The sequence below is a fragment of the Pongo pygmaeus genome, chromosome 6 (assembly GCF_028885625.2).
Source record: "Pongo pygmaeus isolate AG05252 chromosome 6, NHGRI_mPonPyg2-v2.0_pri, whole genome shotgun sequence".
Classification (NCBI taxonomy): domain Eukaryota; kingdom Metazoa; phylum Chordata; class Mammalia; order Primates; family Hominidae; genus Pongo; species Pongo pygmaeus.
In genome coordinates, this window is record NC_072379.2 from 79,383,074 (window position 1) to 79,400,446 (window position 17,373).

Sequence of the window (17,373 nt, forward strand, 5' to 3'; positions counted from 1 at the left end):
AAGCATCTTGTAAATTCTTTGTATCTCTTACAACTATCTAGCTATGAAATGAGAAAAAAAAATTTTTTAAATAAAGTCCCTGACTTAGCCCCACTAACACTTACATTTAAAAACTTACATATAAAGTGGTCTCTGAAGTGACCCTATTTCCCCAACACTTCCTAGTCTACCTTGGAAAGAACAAGGTATGGTATTCCAAACCAGGACGGAATTTGACAGCACAGAAACACTGACGTAGATTATACTAAATGGCTAGTTACACGTAACCTTGCATAAACTTTGTATGCAGTAAAATGTTCTCAGCTGATGAGGATAAGATGACAAATTAATATGGAGAAAAACCTTTGAAGACAAATCAGGACATTGGAAAGCAAAAGGTAGAAAGTGAAAATTTTGTATGTTCACCTGAAATGGTACATGTTTTTCTCTTCTGAAGAGAAAAAGTTGTAAGATAGATTCTTCATCTTGGCTTTTCTAGGAAGACGATAATGTCTGTGCCAAAAGATTGCTTATCTTAAAATCAAAGTAAATGAGGGAAAAGGCTCCTTTAAAAAACACATATTTATACATACACACATAAATATACACACACACATACACACATATATATAACAGACCATAATAAAAAATATTCTCCAGTGTGGGATAGGGGCTCTGCAATTCCAAAAGTAAAAATCTGTAATTTTAAATTAATCTGAAAGAAATCTAAGCACAGCTGAACTTAAAACTATTGTCTGAATCACAGAATTAGTCATTTTATTTTAAAAGTGCACATATTTTATTGAAAGAGATCCAGTTTCAGCTTTGAAGATATAGGCTCAAAGTCTGTTCTTGGCTCTTCCAGAAATTCTGCTTGTAGAGTGTTCATAATTTCAACCAAAACTTAGAAAGTTTTTCTAAAGTAGACTTTTCAACCTGCTGAACAGAACTCATGTCTATACTTTGATGTTTATTTCAGCAGCATTTGTCTCTGTGAAGCACATCAAAATCACTCAAACATCAAAACTGCTGATCTGATAGAATGATTTATTTTCCCATTACAGGTAAGTCATGAATGACTTGTTCTGAGGTATGTTTCTGAGCTATGAAGGACACCTATTAGAAAGTTCCACACTTGAAGGTTTCTCTTAAGGTGATAACATTTTATGGCTGGACAGTCTCTGCAGGTACCAGATTCCCTGTTGTATCCAACTGCATACATTTACACGTGCATGCAGACACAGGGCACTCTGCATGGTCCCTAAAAAATAGGTCAAATAACAGTTAAAAATCCAAATTAGACATACATACGTTTATTTATTTATTTATTTTTTAAGAGACAGGGTCTCGCTATATTGCCCAGGCTGTACTCACACTCCTGGGCTCAAGTGATCCTCCTGCCTCAGCCTCTTGAGTAGCTGGGACTATAGGTGTGCACCACTGTGCCCACCTGTTTACTTATATCTATCTATAATGCAACTTTTCAAAATGGCATTTGGAAAAATATAGAAACTAAAACCCAGAGAAAAAAAGCATCAAAAGCATCACATTATAAACTACTGCCAAGCTGAACTTTAGGGAGAAGTTAAGAAATACATACCTTTTACTTTCTACATATATGGCAAGATATTTCATTTATAGTTGTGAAGGTGACAGGGATGTGCTCAGAGTTTAAATCAGCTAGTGAGACAAATTGGGTATAAATGCTGTTATCAATCAGGAGCACAGGGCCACTGGCACCATTCAAAATAAAATTCAAGTATATCTTGACAGTCTCAATTGTGTGACTACATAAAAAGCTTACTTAGAAGAGAACTGAGGCAGCAGTATGATATGCTCTTTTATCATTTCATTAGTAATTCAATTGCGTGGTAGATTATAGCATATTCAGTGTAAAAACTGTAAACATATCCTCTCCCCGAATAAAGTTAAATAATGTTATTCAAACATTTAACTCATACAAAATATTTAAATTAGTTCTTACATAAGTATTACCTTTATAGTTTAAGGTTACATAGGATATCTAATGATGACATGTTCATAACACCTTTGTTAACATGAGTGACAGTAAAAAATTCATACTTTGGCTAAATGCTAATAGATAAACCCAAACTATTTAGAAGCAATCTGTGTTATCCCCCATAACTCCAAGCCCATCAAAGAAGAAATGTGCTGATTACCTGAACCAACTAAGCATATGTCCAGCATGTCCACCATGCCTGCAGTTATGACACCATGTAAACCAGTTGTTAAATTGGGCTAATTTTTTGTCCTTGCTCAAGTCCACTTTTTCATCTGATTTGGTTCCTCCTATGACAGAATAAAATGATCTTCATTAACTGTATCACAATATTTTATTTAAAGTTACTTTCAAAAAGCATTTCTAAAACTGTGTCCCAAATATGAATCACACATCATATTGAAATAGCAATTTTGATGGTAGGTTCTAGTTTAGATGAAGTGAAACTGAATGACAGGAGCTCCCCTACGTTTTTAATAGCCAATATAAAAATGGAAAAAAAAAATCAGAACCCACTAAAAAACAATCTAAATTTAAAACTTTGGAGAGACCAAATCAGTAGTTTAAAATCTTTCCACAAGGAAAATACCAGGCCCAGTTTACAAGTGAATTTTACTTAACATTCAAGGAACAGGTAGGGCTGAGTGTGGTGGCTCATGCCTGTAATCCCAGCACTTTGGGAGGCTGAGGCAGGCAGACCACTTGAGGCTAGGAGTTCACGACCAGTCTGGCCAACATGGTGAAACTCCGTCTCTGTTAAAAATACAAAAATTGGCCAGGGGTGGTGACACATGCCTGTAGTCCCAGCTACTTGGGAGGCTGAAGCAGAAGAATTGCTTAAACCTGGGGAATGGAGGCTGCAGGGAGCCGAGATTCACCGCTGCACTCCAGGCTGGGTGATGGAGCAAGACTTTGTCTCAAAAACAGAAAAAAACAATCAATCAAGGGACAGGTAATTCTCATCTGTACAAGCCCTTTCAAACAAGAGAAACAGCAGAAAGTTTCCCAATGCACTTCATGAGACTTGTGTAACTTAAACAATTGTTTAATTAGACTTAATATTTTTACTTAATTGCTATCTATGAAGACATTATGCATCGATAACTATGTTCGAAATTTTGCTTGGACCATTGCAGGTCACACTTTCATGACCAAAAGGATAATCTTGCAGTAGGGAATAGTTTTAAAAAATATCTGTTTTTGCTAATGATATCAGGTGAAAGGATGTGTAAGTAATTCAATGATTTAAGATGTAAACACACTAAAATTATTCCTGAAAGGGTCACCAACAATTAATAATGAGAGGGCAAAAAGGAAAGGGGGAAGAGATAAATAAAATATAGATCTGATATGGACACTACTTTACACCTTTGTGTAAAGCTCTCATTAGTGCTTGTCACTTTGTTTTTGTAACTTCTAACATAAACAGATAACAGACTGAATCAGAACAAGCATATCCTTATATTTTTCTGATGAAACTGGAAGTATTAAGGTCTATCTCACTGCCAAGTATAAAGGCTTAAGATCAAATGACTTCAAATTTTAAAAGATTTATAGTGAATTATGAAGACAAGTGCCACAGAACACTTTAGGGGAAACTAGAGTTTTACTTATGCATTAACTCATAATATAAGAAGAAAATGAAGGAAACCAGTAGATAATCTAACTTTTAAAAAATGTGTCATTGTCCAGAAGTTAAATTCTATAAGGGCAGGGATTCTTGTTTTCTTTACTGTAACATTTCTAGCACTTGGAACAATGTACCAAATAAACATTTGTTGAATAAATAATATTTATAATGTTTATAATGATGTTAGAACTGTTTCAATAGATTTCTAATCTTCAAAGCACAACTGAGTATAAAAATATCAAGTCTCAGTTAAATAAGCTTATAGAAATTCCAGCTATTTGAATCACAAAGCATGATGCATGGATGCAATCTCTGATTGCAGGCAAAGCACCAGGGAGGTTTAGATACTCAAGCCATTAGCCAGCACTTGATTTTTTTTTTAATTTTATTATTATTATACTTTAAGTTCTAGGGTACATGTGCACAACGTGCAGATTTGTTACATATGTATACATGTGCCATGTTGATGTGCTGCACCCATTAACTCGTCATTTAGCATTAGGTATATCTCCTAATGCTATCCCTCCCCACTCACCCCACCCCACAACAGTCCCTGGTGTGTGATGTTCCCCTTCCTGTGTCCATGTGTTCTCAAATTGTTCAATTCCCACCTGTCAGTGAGAACATGTGGTGTTTGGTTTTTTGTCCTTGTGATAGTTTGCTGAGAATAATGGTTTCCAGCTTCATCCATGTCCCTACAAAGGACATGAACTCATCATTTTTTATGGCTGCATAGTATTCCATGGTGTATATGTGCCACATTTTCTTAATCCAGTCTATCATTGTTGGACATTTGGGTTGGTTCCAAGTCTTTGCTATTGTGAATAGTGCCACAATAAACATACGTGGGCATGTGTCTTTATAGCAGCATGATTTATAATCCTTTGGGTATATACCCAGTAATGGAATGGCTGGGTCAAATGGTATTTCTAGTTCTAGATCCCTGAGGAATCACCACACTGTCTTCCACAATGGTTGAACTAGTTTACAGTCCCACCAACAGTGTAAAAGTGTTCCCATTTCTCCACATCCTCTCCAGCACCTGTTGTTTCCTGACTTTTTAAGGATCGCCATTCTAACTGGTGTGAGATGGTATCTCATTGTGATTTTGATTTGCATTTCTCTGATGGCCAGTGATGATGAGCATTTTTTCATGTGTCTTTTGGCTGCATAAATGTCTTCTTTTGAGAAGTGTATGTTCATATCCTTCGCCCACTTTTTGATAGGGTTGTTTTTTTCTTGTAAATTTGTTTGAGTTCATTGTAGCTTCTGGATATAGCCCTTTGTCAGATGAGTAGGTTGCAAAAATTTTCTCCCATTCTGTAGGTTGCCTGTTCACTCTGATGGTAGTTTCTTTTGTTGTGCAGAAGCTCTTTAGTTTAATTAGATCCCATTTGTCAATTTTGGCTTTTTTTGCCATTGCTTTTGGTGTTTTAGACATGAAGTCCTTGCCCATGCCTATGTCCTGAATGGTACTGCCTAGGTTTCCTTCTAGGGTTTTTATGGTTTCAGGTCTAACATGTAAGTCTTTAATCCATCTTCAATGAATTTTTGTATAAGGTGTAAGGAAGGGATCCAGTTTCAGCTTTCTACATATGGCTAGCCAGTTTTCCCAGCACCATTTATTAAATAGAAATCCTTTCCCCATTTCTTGTTTTTGTCAGGTTTGTCAAAGATCAGATGGTTGTAGATATGCGGCATTATTTCTGAGGGCTCTGTTCTGTTCCATTGGTCTGTATCTCTGTTTTGGTGCCAGTACCATGCTGTTTTGGTTACTGTAGCCTTGTAGTATAGTTTGAAGTCAGGTAGCATGATGCCTCCGGCTTTGTTCTTTTGGCTTAGGATTGACTTGGCAATGCGGCCTCTTTTTTGGTTCCATATGAACTTTAAAGTAGTTTTTTCCAATTCTGTGAAGAAAGTCATTGGTAGCTTGATGGGGACAGCATTGAATCTATAAATTACCTTGGGCAGTATGGCCATTTTCACAATATTGATTATTCCTACCCATGAGCATGGGATGTTCTTCCATTTGTTTGTATCCTCTTTTATTTCCTTGAGCAGTGGTTTGTAGTTCTCCTTGAAGAGGTCCTTCACATTCCTTGTAAGTTGGATTCCTAGGTATTTTATTCTCTTTGAAGCAATTGTGAATGGGAATTCACTCATGATTTGGCTCTCTGTTTGTCTGTTATTGGTGTATAAGAATGCTTGTGATCTTTGCACATTGATTTTGTATTATGAGACTTTGCTGAAGCTGCTTATCAGCTTAAGGAGATTTTGGGCTGAGACGATGGGGTTTTCTAGATATACAATCATGTCATCTGCAAACAGGGATAATTTGACTTCCTCTTTTCCTAAATGAATGCCCTTTATTTCCTTCTCCTGCCTGATTGCCCTGGCCAGAACTTCCAACACTATGTTGAATAGGAGTGGTGAGAGAGGGCATCCCTGTCTTGTGCCAGTTTTCAAAGGGAATGCTTCCAGTTTTTGTCCATTCAGTATGATATTGGCTGTGGGTCTGTCATAGATAGCTCTTATTATTTTGAGATATGACCCATCAATACCTAATTTATTGAGAGTTTTTAGCATGAAGGTTGTTGAATTTTGTCAAAGGCCTTTTCTGCATCTATTGAGATAATCATGTGGTTTTTGTCTTTGGTTCTGTTTATATGCTGGATTATGTTTATTGATTTTCGTATGCTGAACCAGCCTTGCATCCCAGGGATGAAGCCCACTTGATCATGGTGGATAAGCTTTTTGATGTGTTGCTGGATTCGGTTTGCCAGTATTTTATTGAGGATTTTTGCGTCAATGTTCATCAAGGATATTGGTCTAAAATTCCCTTTTTTTGTTGTGTCTCTTCCAGGCTTTGGTATCAGGATGATGCTGGCCTCATAAAATGAGTTAGGGAGGATTCCCTCTTTTTCTATTGATTTAGAATAGTTTCAGAAGGAATGGTACCAGCTCCTCCTTGTACCTCTGGTAGAATTCGGCTGTCAATCCATCTGGTCCTGGACTTGTTTTGGTTCATAGGCTATTAATTATTGCCTCAATTTCAGAGCCTGTTATTGGTCTATTCAGAGATTCAACTTCTTCCTGGTTTAGTCTTGGGAGGGTGTATGTGTCGAGGAATTTATCCATTTCTTCTAGATTTTCTAGTTTATTTGCATAGAGGTGTTTGTAGTATTCTCTGATGGTAGTTTGTATGTCTGTGGGATCGGTGGTGATATCCCCTTTGTCATTTTTTATTGCGTCTATTTGATTCTTCTCTTTTCTTCTTTATTAGTCTTGCTAGCAGTCTATCAATTTTGTTGATCTTTTCAAAAAAACCAGCTCCTGGATTCATTGATTTTTTGAAGGGTTTTTTGTGTCTCTATTTCCTTCAGTTCTGCTCTGATCTTAGTTATTTCTTGCCTTCTGCTAGCTTTTGAATGTGTTTGCTCTTGCTTCTCTAGTTCTTTTAATTGCGATGTTAGGGTGTCAATTTTAGATCTTTCTTGCTTTCTCTTGTGGGCATTTAGTGCTATAAATTTCCCTCTACACACTGCTTTGAATGTGTCCCAGAGATTGTGGTATGTTGTGTCTTTGTTCTCGTTGGTTTCAAAGAACATCTTTATTTCTGCCTTCATTTCATTATGTACCCAGTAGTCATTCAGGAGCAGGTTGTTCAGTTTCCATGTAGTTGAGCGGTTTTGAGTGAGTTTCTTAATCCTGAGTTCTAGTTTGATTGCACTGTGGTCTGAGAGACAGTTTGTTATAATTTCTGTTCTTTTACATTTGCTGAGGAGTGCTTTACTTCCAACTATGTGGTCAATTTTGGAATAGGTGTGGTGTGGTGCTGAAAAGAATGTATATTCTGTTGATTTGGGGTGGGGAGTTCTATAGATGTCTATTAGGTCCGCTTGGTGCAGAGCTGAGTTCAATTCCTGGATATCCTTGTTAACTTTCTGTCTTGTTGATCTGTCTATTGTTGACAGTGGGGTGTTAAAGTCTCCCATTATTATTGTGTGGGAGTCTAAGTCTCTTTGTAGGTCACTAAGGACTTGCTTTATGAAGCTGGGTGCTCCTGTATTGGGTGCATATATATTTAGGATAGTTAGTTCTTCTTGTTGAATTGATCCCTTTACCATTATGTAATGGCCTTCTTTGTCTCTTTTGATCTTTGTTGGTTTAAAGTCTGTTTTATCTGAGACCGGGATGCAACCCCTGCCTTTTTTTGTTTTCCATTTGCTTGGTAGATCTTCCTCCATCCCTTTATTTTGAGCCTATGTGTGTCTCTGCACATGAGATGGGTATCCTGAATACAGCACACTGATGGGTCCTGACTCTTTATCCAATTAGCCAGCACTTGATTTCTATTAGATCCTGTTTTACTTTGGAAATGGACTTTTCTGATTTCACATACCAAAAAAAAAATAATTTGCTTCTTTTTCTTTTTTTTAAACTTTTACTTTAGTTTCAGGGGTACATGTGCAGGTTTGTTATACAGGTAAATTGCGTGTCATGGGGGTTTTGGTGTATGGATTATTTCATCATCTAGGTAATAAACATAGTACTCGACAGGTAGTTTTTCAATCCTCCTCCCACCTAGCACCCTCTAGTAAGCCCTGGTGTCTGTTATTCCTTCTTTATGACCATATGTACTCAATGTTTAGCTCCTACTTATAACATGTGGTATTTGGTTTTCTGTTCCTGTGTTAGTTTGCTTAGGATAATGGCCTCCAGCTCTATCCATGCTGCTGCAAAAGACATGGCTGCATAGTATTCTATGGTGTATATGTACCACATTTCTTTATCCAGTCCACCACCGATGGGCATTGAAGTTGATTTTATGTCTTTGCTATTATAAATAGTGATTATCCTCTAACTTAGCTCCGCAATGCCTTTAAAGATCATATTCAGGCTCTCCCTAATTTTCCTACTGTTTCTTATCTGTTCACTTCCTAGGTCCTTTCACAACAATACACTTGCTCTTCCCAAACACCCCCTGTACTTATCATAATACTTACCAATCTCTTCACCCTAGTTCATGTTTTTTACTCTTGGTCTACAACCTGGATGGCTTCCCTGCAATCTTCATATATTAAATCTACCAGACTTTAAAGGACTGGCTTAAATGGTAACTTCCTCCTGAAGCTTTCCAGATATCCTTCAGATAGAGGTAATATTTCCCACTTTCAAAATTCCTAATTCTTTCCTTATATAATAGTCCTAATTCATGTTGGGGGTTTAGATGTGTTTCAGAATCCAGGATGTTTGGGATTTTAGAAAAAAGTAGCAAATATGTACACCTTGAGGGAAGTCTAAAGCACCCTGTAATCAAACTCGTTAGTATTTCTGCAGTGAAAGATGAATATTCACTAATAAATAAGAGAAATAAATATCTTAATAGCCTCACGTCAATTCTGAACAGGTTTTGTGGCCAAATGAGATTACTGTAATTTTATTTTTAAAAGGCATTGGATTTTCAGATCTTTTTACAGACTTTGAAATGACAGTTAAGGAACTGTAAACCAGTATTTATTTTCTAGAAAATATCACTTATTTTATATTCATTAACTATGCTTATTGCACACCAAGAGCTCCAAGAGGTTCTTTCATTTATTCATCTCAGCACATCAGCATTATATAAATGTATCAAGTAAAATCAGTGTTCAAATATGTATTATATAAATAAATAAATTATTTCTGTAGCAAATATGGAAAAAAATTCTATAACAAATATGGAAAAATGTTAATATTTGATCAAACTGAGTGCTGACTATTCATTATATTAGTCATCATAACAAAGAATTTGAAATGTTTTAAGAGTTTTCTTCAAATTCTAGAAAATTATTTTCTCTTCTTACCTATTTCAAAAATAGAAAAGATTGAAAAACTGATATTCAGCAGAAAGGAAGAGTGCCCAGGTTTAAGAATGCAAATAATCCTTATAGCTTCCTGAGGCTTATGGTCCAAAAGATGTGTTACATTTAATTATTTCTATGTATCTCAGTTCATACACATATATGACTTATTTATGCTATATTTTACCTCGAGCTCTCATTGTTGTAGATATTCCAAATTGTTATTTTCTGTTTATTAGGACCAGAGTAACATAAGACAGTGATCAGTATGTAATGTATAAAATAAAAATCCTCAATTAAAATTTAAATCAAAATTAAAATGTACATTTAAAACATTACATATTCCCTTCATTTCTTTAAAAAAAAGCATCTAGATGGAAAAATAATCGCTAAGCCAATGATACCAGCAAGTCTTTCATAAATGTTAATGTAATGATAAAGCAGACTACTTAAATGAACAAGATACAGAAAAGAGTTATAAAATGTCTGCACTAGAAAGGATCTCCAGTCAGAGGAAGGTGCAAGTAACTCTCAGTGTCACAGAGTGCACGTCACAGAGCTAGAATGAAACCAGACATTCTGACACTCTAACCAGTTCTTTATTCATTACACCTGTGTGCCAAATACCCAAAACAATTTTAATTGAAAATTTTGCCACAGTATCATTTTCAAGTTAGGTAAAGAGCTGGAATAATTCCAGCCACCAGGTATAAGATATTTAATTATCTACTATTCTCAAAATTTTTTTCCATATGTTTACTATAAAGAGTAAAAAATAATCTTAATATTTCTAACCATTAAAAAATATAGGCTGGGCATGGTGGCTCATGCCTGTAATCCCAGCACTTTGGGAGGCTGAGGCAGGTGGATCGCTTGAGTTCAGGAGTTCAAGACTAGCCAGGGCAACAGGGCGAAACCCTATGGTCCCAGCTACTTGGGAGGCTGAGGTGGGAGGATCATCTGAGCCCAGGAGGCAGGAGGCAGTAGGCACAGGTTGCTGTGAGCCGAGATCATGCCACTGCATTCTATCCTGGGTGACAGAGTGAGATCCTGTCTCAAAAAACAAAACAAACAAAAAAAAAAACGAACACTGCGTGTGTGTGTATATGTATATATTCCAAATTTTTATTTTCTGTTTATTAGGACCAGAGTAACATAAAAGAGTGATCAGTCAGTATGCAATGTATAAAATAAAAATCCTTGATTAAAATTTAAATCAAAACTAAAATGTACATTTAAAACATTACATATTGCCTTCATTTATTTTTTATATATATAAAATATATATATAAAAATATATATATAAAAAAAATAAAAAAATATAAAAAATATATAATATATATAAAATATGTATATTGTATATATAAAAAATATATAAAATATGTATATTGTATATATAAAAAAATATATAAAATATGTATATTGTATATATAAAAATATATATAAAATATGTATATTGTATATATAAATATATATAAAATATGTATATTATATATAAATATATATAAAATATGTATATTATATATATAAATATATATAAAATATGTATATTATATATATAAATATATATAAAATATGTATATTATATATATAAATATATATGTATATTATATATAAATATATATAAAATATGTATATTATATATAATATATATAAAAAATATATATAATATATATAAAAAATATATAACATAAAATATATATTATATATTATATATTATATATAAAATATATTATATATATAAAATATATATATATAAATTTACTAGGTAACTGACAAACAGCACAAGCAGCATCAAAATCTAGAAGTCAAGGGACCTGACTTCTAGGGTAATACTTTCTCTATGTATTTTCTTATAAATTATTATTTTTTAATTAAAAAAGATTTTTTTTTTTAAAATTTGGGACAGAGTCTTGCTCTGTCGCCCAGGCTGGAGTGCAGTGGCACAACGATCTTGGCTCACTGCAACCTCTGCCTCCTGGGTTCAAGCAATTCTCCTGCCTCAGCCTCCCAAGTAGCTGGGGCTACAGGTGCGTGCCACCATGCCCGGCTAGTTTTTTGTATTTTTAGTAGAGACGAGGTTTCACCGTGTTAGCCAGGATGGTCTTGATTTTCAGACCTCGTGATCTGCTGGCCTCGGCCACCCAAAGTGTTGGGATTACAGGCGTGAGCCACCATGTCCAGCCAGAAACATTTTTTATAGAGATGGGTTCTCACTATTTTGCTCAGGCTGGTCTCAAACTCCCAGGCTCAAGTAATCCTTCCACCCTGGCCTCTCAAAGAGCTGGGATTACAGACAAGAGCCACTGCACCTGACCCTTCTCTTATGTATTTTACAGGTAGGTTTTGAAGATGAAGGAAGAAATGTCAAAGTGCTTTCTTTAATGATGTCAAAAGATCCTTAGAAATACAAAGTATCTGTTAATAGGTGCGGGTATACTGACTTTTAAATAATCAAATTTGAATGAGCTCCTCTTAGTGGAAACAGTGATAAGAAAATGGTAATATTTTAAGATTATTTCATATTTAAGTTTTTCTCACAAACTTTAAATTGGTCAGAACTTGTGAAATTACCTGAAGTATCAATAGATACAGATTTTGCTTTTAGTTTACATAGTTCATAAATTATAGGAACATAAAAGCCTTCAAGCTAGTAAACTGCCCTTTCTTAGAAATAATAACAAACTCTAGCTAGTTTTTATTTTATTTGCAACATTAACTCAATTATGTAAGAATCATTTCAGTTCATAAAAGTAATTTGTAAAATTATGTCATACCAGGACAGCTAGAAACTGGTGTTCCCATATTAATGAGACAAAGCGCACATCGAGGAAGGGGTTTTCGACAGCCAGGACAACTTGTGACTTTAGATTTCGTTGGTGAGCCACTGACACCATACTGACTAAAACCTCTGCCCTGATGAGGCACAGCTGAACAGCTGTAGGAGATTGACTTGCCACAGAAATTGCAACTCACAAAAACCTACAAAACAAATGAAAGAAAAAATAAATGTAATACAAACCATAATGGAATGCTAAATAACTTAGTGGGCGCCTAACAAATTATTTTTAAATACTTTTAAAAAACTTTATATTTCAAAATTTATCTGCTAAAGTTGACTAGCTCTCATTTAAAATTTATACCTAGCAATTAAATCTTGGGGGTACTTCCTTTTTAATTATATTCTTACTAATACCACTGAAATTGGTGGAAGAACTCAAACTTTAGACTCCAACATTTTAGAAATAACAATGACTTCAGAATTCACACTGGGCCATTACAAAATATCCCAATATGACTTCTAAACAACAGTTCAGTGATGTAATCTTCTGAACAAAATTTTCTTATAAAGAAAACGCTGTTCCTAAGACAAAAAGAGTTAACAGACTTATAAAGGTAAATAGTTAAATTTTTAGAATAATAGCAATAGAAGCTGTTCATTTTGTTTCTACAGTAAACTGCTAGGCTCTTAATCACTTATCATATAGATTAGTAACATGTACTACCATGTAATGCTATTTTATCAACACTCTGGTTTTAATATAAGCACTTTCTCAAGTTCCTAAAATAAGAAAATAGCACCATCCAGTGCTCATATTGAGGATAACATAATATTTAATATCTGAACTAAGACACAGTGATTTAATGTGGTATACCTTATGTGACAACAATCTCATTTTTTAAACTAATGGTAAAAAAAAATTTCCATGTGTAATTAAACAGATACAGGTAATACTGCTAAAGTCTAAAAAACCCAAATCCTGCCTTACTGCACATAAATAATGCCAAAAAACTTAATACACAAGTGGAATTTATAAGATAATGTCATAGTTTAGAATCTGAAAGGGCTGGAAATACACTGGAAAACTTCAGGCCTGCTGTGGTTTGTTCTATCTGCGACTAAAGCTCAAGCCACTGAGATGATTGTTATACCAAGAAGCAGAACCAAAGGACAGGAAGATCAAGGACAAAGTTCAGTCTAGAAAAGACAAAGACATCAATGGGAACTCAATATAAGCAAAATAACGAGCTAATAGTAACTTATTAAATTGAACATCAATATGTTACAATTTGATTTTCTCCAAAACAATGTACTTACTTGTGCTAAAGGCTTGGAACTGGGATCCAACTTACTCCTGTGAATATCAAATTCAGCTCGTTTATGCCAAAACCTCCAGGCATCTAATAAATTTCTATAATTCTCAATCCAGTACTGAACCCTTTCATCTTTAAGAACATCTAAAGGTGAACCCTAAAATGAAAACATGAATTATTTCAATTGTTTAAAATCTCCTGGCTAGGCCAGAGACTTCTGGGTAGCATGTAAGTATGAGTAACACAGAAGAAATAGGCTTTTTTTTTTTTTTTGCCAAAAGCTGGCTCCTAATGAGAATAAAGAAAATTTATGGAAGCTCCATTAATTTATCTCAAGCTGGGTTCCACTAATGACATAAATATGTACTTTATATATCATACCTGGCCAGGGAAGTGTAATTCTCTATCTTTTAGTTAAGTTTAAGAAAACAGAACTTTGTGGTTGAATGTTGTAAACAGTGATATGAATACCCTTTGTCCCAGCAATTAAAAACCTCTGGGTTCACAAACTCTGTTTACTATCAAATCCAAATGTAATACAGGCTGGGCGTGATGGCTCATGCCTGTAATCTCAGCACTTTGGAAGGCTGAGGCAGGCGGATCACTTGACGTCAGGAGTTCGAGACCAGCCTGGCCAACATGGTGAAACCCTGTCTCTAGTAAAAATACAAAAATTAGCCAGGTGTGGTGGCAGGCGCCTATAATCCTAGTTACTTGGGAGGTTGACGCCTGAACCGGGAGGCGGAGGTTGCAGTGAGCTGAGATTGTGCCGCTGCACTGCAGTCTGGGTGACAGAATGAGATGTCATCTTAAAAAAAAAAAAAAAATCCAAATGCACACCAAAATTGCTCAGTCACATCTGAACTAACAGTTAGCTTGGTCCTTCCTATCTAGTAATGCATGATGAACTGAGATGCTGCTTTTATATATCTACTTATCTATAAGTTAAACCTGTCTATTCTTACTCTTGCCTTCAATTAAAACATACATTTCTTACCTTAAAAATAATAATAAAACAAGAAAAAGCAAAACCAAACCAAATACCTTCTTAGTTCTTTTGCCCCAGCCATAGTTAAAAGCAACACCTTGTTTTAGTTAAATTTACTCTAGAGTTCTTCTCATTAAGATCTTCAAGTTCTTGCCAGTAATAATTTTCCTAAAGTTGTATTTTCCCTGGCAGCTGTGACATTCCACATTTCATCTATGCTTGCTTTAGGTTTTCTTTTTTTCTTTCTTTTTTTTTTTTGGAGACAGAGTCTCACTCTGTCGGCCAGGCTGGAGTGCAGTGGCACGATCTCGGCTCACTGCAACCTCTGCCTCCCGGGCTCAAGCAATTCTCCTGTGTAAGCCTCCTGAGTAGCTGGGATTACAGGGGTGTGCCACTACCTAATTTTTGTATTTTTAGTAGAGATGGGGTTTCACCATGTTGGCCAGGCTGGTTTTGAACTCCTGACCTCAGGTAATCTGCCCACCTCGGCCTCCCAAAGTGCTGGGATTACAGGCGTGAGCCACTGTGCCCAGCTGCTTTAGGTTTTCTTAGAGACTTTCAGCCCTGTCCAGGATACCTTCCTTAACTTTACATAATGGAGAAAGGAGAGAAAGTCTCTACTTCCAATGATGCTTTGGCATCAATCTGAAGGTCAGTTTTCTCAGTCCTACTTGAGGGCCAATAGAAAAGTGAAATTTCTGAGAGAACTTGGCATATATCTTACTTATAAAAAAAAAAGAACAAAAATCTGTAACAGCTAATATAATCTTTAGACATCCAATCCAAAACTGAAGCAACATATCTTTCATCTATTAAATTCAGTGTTAATTACCAGAGTTAAATTTAGCTAAAAGAACATGTGAAACACATAGCTTACAATTTCATTTCTTAAAAAAGTAGAGGTCTACTCTAGCCCTAATTATGACCAAGTAGGCAGAACTAAGTACCAAAGTAGCATATAATCCCTGGTTTAAAAAGAAAATTCACAGAAAAATAAGATGTTTTCACATCTCATTCTTTCTCCTTATATGGCAGGAAGGAGATAAACTAAGTAGGAATTTGGTCAATACATATACAGTAAGTCTTCTCTAGATCCTCTCCAATAAAGCCTAAAATCAAGCCACAACATGATCTGTAATGAAAATAGTTCAGAGATTGTGTCTGATCAAATTAGAAGGGCTTGGGAAAATAGTGTTTTGATTAGTGAAGAGATAAGGAATCTGAACTAAGAAATGTAAACCAGGGGGCTCCAACCCCCAATATACCCCCAGGTCCATGGCCTGGTACAAACTGGGTCACACAGCAGGAGATGAGTGGCAGGGCAATAAGCAAAGCTTCATCTGTATTTACGGCTGCTCCCCATCCCTCATATTACTGCCTGAGCTCTGCCTCATGTCAGATCAGTGGTCATTAGATTCTCATAGGAGAGTGAACCCTACTGTGAACTGCACATATGAGGGATCTAGGCTGCATACTCCTTATGAGAATCTAATGCCTGATGATCTGTCAGTGTCTCCCATCATCCCCAGATGGGACCATCTAGTTGCAGGAAAATAACCTCAGAGCTCCCACTGATTCTACATTACGGTGAGTTGTAGAATTATTTCATTATGTATTACAGTGTAATAATAATAGAAATAAAGTGCACAATAAATACAATGTGCTGGAATCATCCCTAAACCAACCCCCTGGTGCTAAAAAGTCCCTGGTGCAAAAAGGTTGGGGACTGCTGATGTAAACTATAACAAAGTTAAGACTCTGTAACCGAAAAGCACAATAACTGAAATGAACAATTCCCTGGGAAGTTTAACAGCAGATAGAGGTGATGGAATAAGTCAACAGAATCAACAAATCTGGGCCGGGCACAGTGGCTCGCACCTGTAATCCCAGCACTTTGGGAGGCCGAGGCGGGCAGATCACTTGAGGACAGGCATTTAAGACCAGCATGGCCAACATAGTGAAACCATGTCCCTACTAAAAATACAAAAAATTAGCCAGGTGTGGTGGCACATGCCTGTAATCCCAGCTACTCGGGAGGCTGAGGCATGAGAATCACTCGAATGCTTGAACCTGGGAGGTGGAGGTTGCAGTGAGCAAAGATTGTGCCACTGCACTCCAGCCTGCGTGACACAGCAAGACTCTCTTAAAAAAAAAAATTAATTAACCAAGTTGAAGAATAGTGGGAAAAAAAAATGGAAGGAAAAAGAATAGAGCCTCAGGCACCTACCAACACTATGAAGTGGTTTAATACATATGTAATAAGAGTCCTAGAAGAAAAGCAGAATAAGATTGAGGCAGAAAAAAATATTTAAAGAAATAATATCCCCGTACTTCCGAAATCTGCTGAAAAACAGACTTGCAGATCCAAGAAGCTCAGTGAACCACAAACAGGATAAAATGAACCACAACCAGGCACATTAAGGTCATACTACTGAAAAATCAAAGGTAAAGGAAAAATCTTGGAAGAAACCTAAAAAGATTATCCTATATATAAATAATAGAAAACATTTTATTGATGGTTGCAAGGAAAACAAATTTACTTAAACATTAAAAATCAGAATTTAGGTTGGGCGTGGTGGCTCATGCCTGTAATCCTAACACTTTTGGAGTCCGGGGCGGGCAGATCGCTTGAGGTCAGGAGTTCGAGACCAGCCTGGGCAACATGGTGAAACCCCATTTCTGTCAAAAATACAAAAAATTAGCCAGGAGTGGTGGCGTGAACCTGTGGTCCAGCTCCTTGGGAGGCTGAGGTGAGAGGATTGCTTGAGCCCGGAGGCTGCAATGAGCTGAGATCCACCCCAGCCTGGGTGAGAGAGCA

The 17,373-nt window shown here is 36.0% G+C and overlaps 1 protein-coding gene across 6 annotated transcripts in view; it reads right to left on the reverse strand.

Annotated features, from left to right (window-relative positions):
- Positions 1–754: 754 nt before the first annotated feature.
- Positions 755–17,373, reverse strand: part of MIOS (meiosis regulator for oocyte development) — a 40,559-nt gene continuing 23,940 nt past the window's right edge. For 4 of the 6 annotated variants that reach the window (XM_054496643.2, XM_054496642.2, XM_054496644.2 and 1 more), the window contains 4 exons: positions 13,572–13,724; positions 12,250–12,454; positions 2,160–2,289; positions 755–1,240 (listed from right to left, as the gene is read on the reverse strand). In XM_054496643.2, coding sequence (XP_054352618.1) covers positions 1,144–1,240; positions 2,160–2,289; positions 12,250–12,454; positions 13,572–13,724 — 585 coding nt within the window. In that variant the 3' untranslated portion in view covers positions 755–1,143. Of the gene's footprint in view, positions 1,660–2,159; positions 2,290–12,249; positions 12,455–13,571; positions 13,725–17,373 lie in introns of all 6 variants that reach the window. The other 2 variants (XM_063667530.1, XM_054496645.2) reach the window with 2 other exon arrangements.